Source organism: Spermophilus citellus (assembly GCF_964194105.1).
Source record: "Spermophilus citellus genome assembly, chromosome: 8".
Lineage (NCBI taxonomy): Eukaryota > Metazoa > Chordata > Mammalia > Rodentia > Sciuridae > Spermophilus > Spermophilus citellus.
The window spans coordinates 39,219,977-39,232,546 of NC_138189.1; the positions used below are offsets into that span (position 1 = coordinate 39,219,977).

General features: G+C 38.4%; 1 protein-coding gene across 9 annotated transcripts in view; it reads right to left on the reverse strand.

The window, feature by feature from the left end:
• The window catches only part of FRYL (FRY like transcription coactivator), a 247,605-nt gene that overhangs the window by 46,770 nt on the left and 188,265 nt on the right, over nucleotides 1-12,570 (reverse strand). For all 9 annotated transcript variants that reach the window (XM_081303036.1, XM_081303038.1, XM_081303041.1 and 6 more), the window contains 8 exons: nucleotides 10,918-11,177; nucleotides 10,456-10,596; nucleotides 7,047-7,215; nucleotides 4,901-4,985; nucleotides 3,803-3,915; nucleotides 2,659-2,809; nucleotides 1,833-1,936; nucleotides 352-537 (listed from right to left, as the gene is read on the reverse strand). In XM_081303036.1, coding sequence (XP_081159162.1) covers nucleotides 352-537; nucleotides 1,833-1,936; nucleotides 2,659-2,809; nucleotides 3,803-3,915; nucleotides 4,901-4,985; nucleotides 7,047-7,215; nucleotides 10,456-10,596; nucleotides 10,918-11,177 — 1,209 coding nt within the window. The remainder of the gene's footprint in view (nucleotides 1-351; nucleotides 538-1,832; nucleotides 1,937-2,658; nucleotides 2,810-3,802; nucleotides 3,916-4,900; nucleotides 4,986-7,046; nucleotides 7,216-10,455; nucleotides 10,597-10,917; nucleotides 11,178-12,570) is intronic.

A 12,570-nucleotide genomic window follows, 5' to 3' on the forward strand; every position in this document is an offset into this window, starting at 1 on the left:
GAGTAAAAAAAAAATTAAATGTCTAAATTTGTCAGCGTCCAGATATTGTGAGCTGGGAATCTAATGCAACATCATCTTATTCGTGGCTAGTATTCAGTGAATTCAGCACTCTTCAACTTATATATTCAAAACTTAACATTTGTGTGATAAAGATCGTTAAGAGCAATATAGGTCAAATATTTTAATACATTCTTTAACTGAACAAAGAATGTAAATGATAACTTAAATATAACTGTTTTCTAAAAGCTTGCTCTAGTATTTCAACTTTTATTTAGTTGACTTTCTCTACTGTGAGATTCCAAATTAATGAAGCATACTTCTCCATTAAAGGTGTAGGTTTAAGGTAAATACCTGTGAAAGTATAATCTAAGTGTGCAACTTGTTTGACTGTAAGCACCCTGGGCTCATTAAACTCCTTGTTCCTGAGAAGGACAGAAGCAACAGTTCGGATGTTACTGTTGGGTCCCATCACTATTAGTAAGTGAAGAAGCAGGCGTTTACAATGTTCATACACCTCAGGGTGGCAGTGGTCAAACCCTGAAACAGAGAGGAGAAAATCATTATCAATTAGGAGGAATAATGAGTATGCTTGCTACCAAACTCTACAGAAATTACAGTCATCACTGGAGAACTGGCTTTACTACTTACCTTAGATACCAAACCCTGCAGATGCTCAAGGCCTCATATAAAATAGCACCCTCCTACTATATATACTAAATCATCTCTAGGTTACTTACGATATACCTAATACTATTAAATGCTATGTAAGTAGTTGTTACATTGTATTCATTAGGGAATAACAATAAGAAGAAAAATCTGTACATGTTTGGTAAGGATACAGATGTTTTTTACCAAAATATTTTTAAACCACAGTTGGTTCAATCCACAGATTTGGAAACTATGAACACAAGTGCCCACTGTATACAAAAGACTTCGTGGAGTATGATGTATTTGTATTTCATGGAATATGATGGGTTTTTTTGTTTTTTAATTGGTTTAAAGTTGTACACTTGTTTTTTAAGAGCCTATTGTCCTATAGCACTACGGAGAACCCAGGTGATTTTTAATGTACTTCATGTCTAAAATTTAGTGATCTCTTAGAAATCATTACTGTTACATAACATTATATATAAGTGAATTTTTTAAAAAAAGATAGGCATTTTGGGGGGTGGGTGGGTGTGCAGCACATTAATAGAAAACAAATGTCTGAATATTAAAAGAATGATTATATTACTAAGTGTTCATGGCAGAAAAAGGTGTAAGAAGACAGCTACCTTGACTTGCTTCAGGAAGCCAATCCCATAAGCATGGAAGGCACTGAAGATGAGAGCCCATGCAGGGCATGTGGAGTTTCGGGTGTAACAATCAGATTGTCAACCAGGTCAATTCTTTTGGGAAATACTTAAGAGTCTATTTCCATATTCCATCTACTCTGAAAATTTCTAATCCCAGAGGTAAATTGATTCTGCTCTTCCATAGCCACAGAAATTTCCCTAGTGGGTTATACGTGTGTTTGTGTGGAGTACAAAGGGCCACAAGATAGAAAAGGGAAAGAATAGGGACCAAATGGGCTGGCATTCTGGCTCAGAGGCAGAGCACTTGCCTAGCATGCCTGAGTTCCTGCTTTATCCCTAACACCACAAGAAAGCAAAAACAAAAACAGGGACAGTAGACATATTTGTTGTTTGAAATCAGGCTACTGATAGCTCCCCAGTGGATTTGGAGAATCAACAGTGAAAAGTCCCACAAACAACACACTAAACACCAAAACAAGAAGCATCTAAGCACTTTCTGATCCCTTTCGGAAGGGATCAGACATGAGGATGTATTACCTATAAAAATCGCATGAAGAAGAAGATGGAGGTAGCTTCCCCATTCCACCTTCACACTGTGATCGATGATCAGATCCGTCAGAAGGATCACCGCTATGTTACACCTGCGGCAAATGAGAGCATGATTAGCCTTTGGCTAGACCTGAAGAAACCTAGGGAAAATGCTTTACAAATTACTCAAAGCCTTGAAGATTGTATTTCATGGAAAAATACAACTTCTCAAGAAAACAAGAGGAAAAACAAATGCAGCTGAAGGAACGTTAAGCAATAGCGTTGTTAGAATAAAACCTAAGGGCCCAGGCTCCTTGAGGTCAAGGGCCACATGCCCTTTGTCCTTCAGCCTTGAAACCTAGCACATCACTTGCCACAGAGTAGGTGTTCAATATGTGTTTGGTGCATTCATGAATTCTCAAAGAAGGCAGCAATTATTCAACTATAATTTTAACTCAGTAGAATTCAATCTAATTCAATTCAAAATAAGAGTGCCCACTTAAAAAAAAAAAAAAAAAAAAAAAAAAGAGTGCCCACTACAAGAAAGTCACATTTTTGTCAGATGTAGTAACTGGGTCCCAGAAAGGTCAAGTAACTATGCCAGACACCCAGAAAAGCAGCAGCAGAATGAGATTGAATAATATTAATTTTGTAGAGAGAGAAGACTCAGATTTTTGGCTGTCTTAAAATCTAAACATGGTGGTTTAATTTGTTGCAGCATCTCAATTAAGAAGACTGCTTCCATCCATTCTGGGTCATGAGACAGCATAAAGAAGGCTCAAAGTGTTCAGCAGCAACGTGGCTCATAGGAAGTAGGAATGGCGCTCTAGTCCACCTGTGAAGAGGTAATCCAGGTGACGACGTTTCAGGCACGTAATCCACCAGTGGTGACCAGCAGCCTCCAGCTGGTGGGAAGGGCAGTGGCTCTCCTTGGTTATGCTCCATCACCTTCAGTCGCCAATTAGAATAAAGTGGCATTGAATCACCTATCAAGATAAAATCGTCTCATTTTCTACACCATCTAATTCCTGGCAATATAAGCAAACTCTAGCAAGACACCAACTATTTATAGCATCAGAGCGTGATAAAAAAATAACTTCCCACTATTTGAACATAGGTATGATAGGAAGACCTGGGTACAAATATTATCAGATTAGGCCAACTGGAGCGAGAGGGAGAGACAGAGATAATTAAGAGATATCAATTCAGGTTCCATCCTTTATATTAAAGTAAAACAACATTAGCACTTCCTTACAATTCCCTAATTGATAGCCAAACCAGGAGACAATCTTATAGTGAAACTGCCTTCTAACATGGACTTTTTGGAAAGTTATTCAGGTCTAAATTTCCTGAGACAGGACCAACACAAACCCATCTCTTAAGAAAATCTGCTCCACCACAATGGGGCTGCAGGTTCAGTAAAAAATGATGTCAGGGAATGTGAATTCTGTGTGACGTGGGTAAGTCACTTAACCTCTCTGGACCTCAGTTCCATCGTGCATAAAATGAGGAGATTGGATCAAATCATCTCCAGGGTCCCTTCCTGGCTTGAAAGTTTGTGTTTCTGCTCTAGTGTCATAGTGAGATTTGGGCAGATTATTTATGTTGTAAGTGCAAGGGACAACCTCTTTAGTAAAATGCAAATTCACACAGGGAAAAGCAAACACCTGTTAAAAAACAAAAACAAAAAACCAGGTTGTGCCTAGTGTATTGGTTCTATAATGCTTCTTGAGAACCAATTCTATCATCTAGAGGGAACCTGTGTTTTGTTTTTCATTTCTCCTGTTTATATGTTGCTTATTTAAAATCATTCTTCAAAATCAAGACATTTCAAGACATTATTCAAGACATTATGTTGGAACACCACTAGTGGCAGTTAAATAGTCTTTAAAAAATCAAATTTTTGGAAAACTGTATTAATATAATAAGCAATAGACCTCATCATTATAGTTCTATAAGGAACATTCGGAATGGATTACTTTTTTCTTCTTCATAAGATCCTCCAGAGCTGCTGCTGTATCGAGACTCTAGTCTGTGGTGCTGACGGTTTAGATGGCTGTTCAGTCCACTGTAGATATCCAGCTGCACGCAGCTATGGGGATGATCAGGGAGGTTAGGCACAGCTCATGGAAAAGTGGCATTTGTACTTCTATTTACTTCTTACGTTTAAAAAAAGCACGTTATGCAAAATACCACCAAGAGTTTACCATGGTATATGTTAGTTTCTACCTTATAATTCAAAAGTTTAAGCTTTTAGTCAATCATTCCTACTAAATATCTCCCTTAAATAGATATTTTGGTGAGACTGATTTGATAAAAAAAACAGAGTAAATAACCATTTTTAGAAAAGTCTCAAATTGTAAGCGACACCAAAGTTACTTATCAGATGGCACCTTTTCATCCATTACAACATATCAAAAATCTTAGCCTGGGGCTGGGGTTGTGGCTCAGCGGTCGAGCGCTTGCCTAGCCTGTGCAAAGTGCTAGGTTCGATCCTCAGCACCTCATAAAAAAATAAAATAAAATAGACGTATTGTGTCCAACTAAAAATATATATTTTAAAAAATCCTAGCCTGTCAGCATCTTTAACATAAAGATGTGAAATTTTTCCAATATGGAAACATATTTCTTCATTAGAAGTTTTGCTTTTTGGTCCTCTTGCAGTGTTGTTGATCAAACCCAGGGCCTCATGCACACTTCATAAGCTACATCCTCAGCCCTCCTCACCAGAGTTAACACAACAAAATACACATTCCAGGAGGGTACAGTGGCACACTCCTGTAATCTCAGTGACTTGGGAGGCTGAGGCGGGAGGATCACAAGTTTAAGGCCAGCCTCAGCCACTCATAGAGGCCCTAGGTAACTTAGTGAGACCCTGTCTCAAAAAATAAAAAGGGCGAGTTGTATAGCTCAGTGGCAAAGCCCCCCTGAGTTCAATCCCTAGTACCAAAAAAAAAAAAAAAAAAAAAGGAACAAAATAAAAAACCCCACACAATCCAATGCAGAGATTTTCATTTATTCTAATGACAATCAGTCTGTCAAACTGAAAGGCTAATGAAGACCAGAAAGGTACTCACCTCTCTTCAAAGTTCTCCTTTATGGATTTATTATCAGGGTTGCCATCTGTGGGAGCTACCATTGTATTGCTACTGGAAGTAGTTCCTATCAATAGAAAATAAAACAGTACCTGTTAATTTAAGAGAACAATAAAGGACAGAAGATTTCAGTCAAAATCCACTGAAATGAAAGCAGAGAGATTTTAAAAAAGGAATGTACTTGTAAGGATCAAGAGGGAAAGGAGGTAACAGCAACAATTTTAGGGATGCTAGAAAACAAATGCACAGGAAGTAATTAAGAATCATGAAGGCAGCGGGGTGTGGATTAAGAAGTTTCTACTATTGAATCTCCAAAAGGCTCAGGAATGAGCAGCACTGAGCATCTGGAAATTGGGGTTCAATGCAGAGCTAAACATAGGAGAATGGCTGAAAACCTACTTTAGAAGTAGCCTCCCAAATCTATCTCCCTGTCTTTTGCAGTTGGGTGGCTGTCTCCACCCACATCTGGAAGAAGTCTCTTCTGGTGAGAGTAAGGCAAAAGATTTCTGGACTAGGGTACACATTGCATGGCAGGAGGAGGAAGCACCTTACTGATAATAGGGAACGAGAAGAAAACCACATACTAAAATTTGAGACTTCGTCTCCTGCTCTGGATCCCTCCTCCCCTACTGGTCTTTTGGAGGCTCAAGGCCTGTGTAAATATGTGTGTACATAAACACATAAAATCTATCCACACACACACACACCCTCTCCTTTAGGCAGGGGAGTTTTTGCTGGGAAATCAGATTATGAATGATTTAAGAGAAAAGGCCTACATGGAGATCACTGAAACCATCACTTAAAAAAGGACACAATCAACTAGTCCTCTATAAATATACAGATTTTTTTTTTTTTTTAATATTCCTAGGTGTAGATGGACCCAACACAATGCCTTTATTTTTATGTGGTGCTGAGAATTGAACCCGGGTCCCGCCCATGCTAGGCAAACGCTCTACTGCTGATCCATAATCCCAGCCCCTTGATTTTTTTTTTAAGTTTCTTTCTTCCTTTTGGTTTATTTTATTTATTTATTTTTTACGTGGTGCTGAGGATCAAACCCAGTGCCTCACATGTATTATTAGGCAAGTGCTCTACCATTGAACCATAATCTCAAGCTCCAGAACTTAACAATTTTTAACACATTTTTCTTATAAAAAGATATGAAACTGGCAGGTTTTAAGCAAAGCTTTTATGAAGACAAGATAAACAGTGATGTAAGAAGTTCTGCTGGATGAAGAAATCTTATAACTTTATCAAGCTCAGAAAAAGTACCACCATGAAATTTGAATAGGATACTGCTAAAAAAAAAGAAAGAACTCCTAACTAAAAAAAAAAAAAAAAAAAAAAAAAACAGTCTTTGGAATTAAAATTGTATTAGCAGGTATGAAAAATTCAACAGAAGTACTATTAGAAATCATTAGACTGTAGGAAAAACAGGCTAAGAAATAAAAATAAATGATGAATAATAAATTGTGAAGATATAATTTTTAATATTTCTAATTATACACTGTTATTGACACGGTGAAAACATTCAATATAAACTCCCAAAGAGTTTCATAGAAATTTCATTTATAATAGCCTAAATATTGTATTGATTTTCACTGTAAGTTATTCCCTCAGGAATGTAATTTCTTCACTCAAAATAATGTAATATGATAAGTATTTAAGGTGGCAGGTATGTTAATCAGTTTGATCTAATTATTCCACTTTGTATTCATAAATCTAACATTATTTTCTACTCCCCATATATAATTTGTCAATTTACAATAAAAATTAAATACACACACAAATACTTACTTGAATAAAAATAATCATAATGTGCAATTTCACAAATAATTTTAATAAGCATTTTCTAAATTTAGCATACTGATTATATAGGCATTATAAATTTATATTCCAGTTCCGAATAAGTCTGGAAAGTTTCCCTCTATAATAGTAACACTCCTTATGTTACCAAATTTCTTTATTCATATGAAGATTTACTAAATCTCAGCACATTAATTATGATACATAATTCACATTTGCTTTCTCAATAATGTTGTTTAAAGACTCAGATGTTTGCTAAAACTAACAATTAGGTAAAGCAACTCTTCTGACACAAAGCAATCAGTTTCAGGTGCAGTCTCACCTGAGGTGACGGAAGGGATTTTGTAGCTGGAAGTGATGCGGTAGTAGGGGGGGTTATCCATGTGGGTGACAGCTGAGCTTACAGGGTCTGTCAGCTGAAGTTCACTCACCAGCTCCTCTAGCAACTGCATCGTTTTGTCCCTACCTAAATAAACGATAACTTTCTTCACCTGTCACAAAAGAAATGGTTCAGAAAAGAAAACACAAAATATTTATTTCATAAATTTGTCTTGAGATAAACTTTATCAGAATTAGTTAAACTTTAAGTGAAAGATAAACAAGCACAATCAAAATGTGCCTAGACACTGATTGGTAATGGGACACAATACCTTTATTATTATTATTATTATTTTATTTATTATTCATTCATTCATTCATTCTGAGGATTGAACCCAGGGCCTTACACATGCTAGGTGAGCAGCACTTTACCATGGAGCCCAACCCCAGTCCTGTTTCTTCTTTTTAAAATAAAATTAAAAAGAAAAAAATGCTCTTCTATAGGTTTCTTTTTTAAGGGAAAAAGGTTTTGGTTAGAAGTTTTTGTGAAGACTTTCCCCTGATCTTTAGTAGCCCAGCCTCCAAACCTAGGATTTCCCTTTCATTCTGTTTTTTCTGCCTTTCCTGTTCTTTATGTGGAACCTAGCAGTAAAGAACAGTCTTTTTTTTTTTTTATTGGATGTTCACAACATTACAAAGCTCATGACAAATCATATTTCATAGATTAGAATCAATTGGGTTATGAACTCCCATTTTTACCCCAAATACAGAGCAAGAGCAAGGAACAATGACAAGAACCCAGGCTAAGCTAACTCAAATGGATCCAGTGGATCCACTGGAAAGTTTTCTCATCTGCAAAATGGGGATAGTAATAGCACCTACTTCATAAAGCTATTGGGAGGATTAAATGAGTTAAGTAAGATTTGTAAAGCACTTTTTAAATGGTGAGTACATGATATGAGTTTAGTTAAATGGACAAAAAAGCTTTTCCGTACTATCTTTATATATTTTAATGATATGTATCACCAAAATAACTTACACGATCAAGCTATCTCTTTTTCTTCTTCCTATTTTAATCCTTACTATTCAAAATGTGGTCATAGGTATCATCAGCTGGAACTTGCTAGAAATGAAGAATCTCAGGCCCTACCCTCCTTCCAGAACCAAGATCCACAGATGATTTATGGACACCCAGATGTGTGCAAGCCATATTTTAGACGACCCCGGTCAAATCTTAAAACATGCTTTATTATATCAGAACAAAAATCTGTTTGGTTTTTTTGTTTGTTTGTTTTGTTTTGGTACTGAAGAGTAAATCCAGGGATGCTTTACCCTGAGCCACATCTCCAGTTCTTTTTATTTTGAGACATGGTCTCACTAAGCTGCTGAGGGCCTAAATTAATGAGGCTGTCCTCTAATTTGTGATTCTCCTGTCTCAGGCTCCATAGTTGCTGGGATTATAGGCACGAGCCTCTGTGCCTGGCCACACTGAAAATTTTATAATGGTTACCCAGTGATAACTAACCTCACAGAGCTCTTTACCCATCCAATTGACTGCTAATTCTCTCTGATCTTGGGTTCAGTCTCCTCTGACCACGCTGTGTGCATTCCTGCCCCTGTGCCTTGGCTCTCCTGTCTGAAGACCTGTGGCATTCCTGCCCTGATCCTATCAAGTCCTCAAGTCCCCTCCCAACCGCTCCCCACTTTTCTGTGTGAAGCTTCCCAAAATCTATTTGAAAGCATTGTTTTCAAAGCATGTAACAGGGCTTAATATTCTTTGAGAAGCATCGAGAGACAGGTAGGTGTCTGGTCCTAAACCACATGACCCCACAGTACCTCTCTGACACATCTCCTACAGTTCTCCCTCATGTTCCCCACCCTCTGCCACACTGACCCCTTGCTGCCTGCTCCCTTGCCAGGCTTTCCCACCATGGATGCGAGATGGAATTCCAGCCCATTAAGTGTCACAGCTATATGTCTCTGTGGCCTTGAGGAAATGACTGTTTTCTCTGTCTTTTTAAATTCATTTGTAAAACTGCAAAGCCATCAATTTATTCTGAGAAGTGAATGAAACAATGTAGATGAAGTGCATTTACCATGTCTGGCATAACAAGTGCTGAAGAAATAGTAATTAAGAAACTATTGCTATTAACACTAAAAATGACTCCTTTTAAATTCCTGTCAAATGGCTATTCCCTAAATTTCATCTCATGCTTTTTTTCTAGTTCCCACTCCAACTCACTCATTCATCCATCTGGTTATTGAGGACCTGCTATGTGCCAGGAACCATTGAGGCACTGTGAATCCAGCAAGGATCCAAACACAGACCTATGCTCTTCATCTACTTGGCTGAGACAAATGGGTAAAACATCATTTGTGTGGTGATGGCTAAGTACTGGCAAGATCAATGAAGCAGGGTAAGGAAAAAGAAGACTGGGCATATCAGGTCTCAGGAGTACTGGTGCCCTAGGGAAGACCCAGAGGAGGTGTAGGAAAGAGAAGGAAAGAGAGTGCCACGGCCCCAACGTGGGATTGTCCAGTGTGGGCATGGCAATGAGGGGTGAGCATGAGGGAGAACTCTAGATTTGGTCATAGAAGGGTCACATCTTGGGAACAATGCTTTCAAGTACACTCAGAAAATGCTGGCTGAAGCCAGGCCACTAACTGGTTTGTTTGAAGAGGGATCTGGAAGAACCTTTGGAGCAGCCTTCTGCAGATCACACTTTTAGGAGATGCCACTTCATGGCTACTGTGAACATAGAACAGGAAGTATTCAAGCATCCAAGTTCCATTTCACCCTCGAGCTTGAGAGTTTTATAGGGCCCTTGGACAGATTTAGTTTTGCTTTCCCCACAGAGGTAAAGATTTGATATCCTCCATGTTATCCACTCTTCCTTTTCTCTCTATTCTCGGGCTTCCAGCAGCCTACGGCACTAAGCTCCAGTTCCCCACCTGCTCCAATAGCCCAATGCCAGCTGCAATACCATCCTCCTCAATCTGGTGGTCTCTGCTGCAATATCAATTTCTTCGAGTAGCATCTCTTATCCAGATTGCTATGTTTCCTTATTATTCACTCTCAGTACTTTCCCTTATAGCCCTTATCACAACCATACTAGAACTTACTGATTTATTTAATAAATAAACTAGGTGTAGCTTCAAAGAATAAAATCTGTCTCACCCATCAGGTTGGAATGCCCAGTACCTAGAAGAGTGTTTGCTTATAATTATACTAGATAATATTGTTGAATGAATCAATAAATAAGGCCATCTACAAGTGCCTGACTGTCCTCACTCCAGTGGCTCTTGCTTGCTTCTGTAGGGTGACTGCTGTCCATACTTTGGCATAAACACATCTGAGGTATATACACATCTGAGGTGTGTGTGTATAAAGTTAAAAGAACTTGAATACTTACGTAAGGCAAGAGGCTTGGTTCACTATTCACCCCACAAATGCTGATCAAAAAGTGCAAAATTATTTTTAGGTTCTTCGGCCAGCCATCTGCAAGTGTGGTCCACACGTTCTCCACTTCCGACCAGGCCAGCTCATCGCCATACTAGGGTGCAGCACACACAGGAGATACTTCAGTAACAAACTTGTCACACCATGAAACATGAACAAATAGCATTTTTACAGACAGCTCTAATCTTTTTCACACTGTAGAGAATGATTATTTTTCATGTCTAACCTCATTATTACTAATAAATATAGAAGTTAAAAAAGATGTTTAATGAGAAGTTTTTTTTTTTAAAGAGGAGGATTCACAATGCACTCTGTGTGGTTATCAGATGGTCTAGTCTCTGCATCTGTCTGTAACCATGCTTCCTCTTCCCAGTGGTCACCTGTGCAGCAACTGCAAATACAAAACCCACCTTACCTTTGCTGTCATGTACATCAGATTGTTCAAAACCATCGCAGTGGCTTGTGGGGATCCCCAGCCTTCTCCCCGTAACCAGCGCCTGCTGGTCACCATAATTTCTCGGTCTTTTAATGAATCATCTTCATCTTCATCATGTCGCCTTGCTGTGGGCAGGGGTTTTAAATCCACTAACTCGATGTTGTTCACCCACGGTAAGAGATAGTGCAACATCACCTGCCGCCCAGCAGGGTGAGCTGTCTGAATCCTCTGGCTTATCTCTAATTAAAAGCAAACCAAAAGCGAGAACTGATGTAATTTCAGTTTCCTTTAACCTATAATTAATTTTAACATCCACTTAAAAACTAGGAAGCCAGATTTTTTTTTTTTTTTAGTACCAGGGATTGAACCCAGGGGCGCTTGGCCACTGAGCCACATCCCCAGCCCTATTTTGTGTTTTAGTTAGAGACAGGATCTCACCGAATTGCTTAGCACCTCGCCGTTGCTGAGGCTGGCTTTAAACTGGCATTTCTCCTGTCTCAGCCTCCCAAGCTGCTGAGATTACAGGCATGTACCACCATGCTGGGCTTAGGAAGCCAGATTTTATTATATGAGTAATTCTCCTTTGAATAAATTTCATTTCAATGATGTCATAAAACTAACAGCTGACACAAACCAGACACTTGCTTTATATATAAAATACTTTTGGCAGTTAAAATAAATGTCTGTACACTGTTGGTGGGTCCGTAAAATAGTGCATACTTTATGGAAAGCAGCATAGAGAATCCTACTTCTGAGTACATATCCAAAAGAACTGAAAGCAGAGACTCAAACTGATATTTGCAGAATATATTCACAGAAGTCTACTCACAACAGACAAGAGGGGAAGCAAACCAAGAGCCAATAGGTGAATGAATGGATAAGCAATATGATATACACAAAGTGGAATACTATACAACCTAAAAGAAGAAAATCCTGTCACATGCTATAATGTGGCTGAACCTGAAAACATTATGGTAAGTGAAACAAGCTACAAACTTAAAAATATTGTTTGATTCTACTGATATATCTAAAATAGTTAAATTCATAAAAATGCTAAGTAGAATGGTGACTACTAGGGGTTGAGAAGAGAGGGAAAGGAGGGACTGCTGTGCAGTGGCTCTAGAGAGTTCTGTTTCTGCAAGAGGAAAGAGTTCTACAGATGTGCTTCACAAAATGTGCATGGTCTTAACACTACTGAGCTGTACACTGAACATGATTAAGATGACATTTAAAAAAACAAATGGATAAATGTAATGGCCAGATAAAAAGTCTACATACATGGATTACTTTAAAAGGACTCATTAAGAACCTCACTTACTGGTTCTACTTAGGTGCATTACTTTTATATTCCTTTCTTCTAACACAACAAAGCTGTGATGGGGGCACAGACTCATTAACTTGGCAGAGTCAGACTATTATCTAGTGGCAGAGGAGTCAAACACAGGTCGATTCCAAAGCCCACGAGCCCTGATTTGCTATTTAGTTTCTGCAGATGACTAAATAAAAATCTTTCTCCTCTGCCCCTTCTATTTATTTACTCATCAGGAAGAGTGAATATGGAAGAGGAGTGGGTATGAACTTGACTCTGGATAGCATGACCCAGTTCCACTGCACCTACCCCTGGACCTAGGG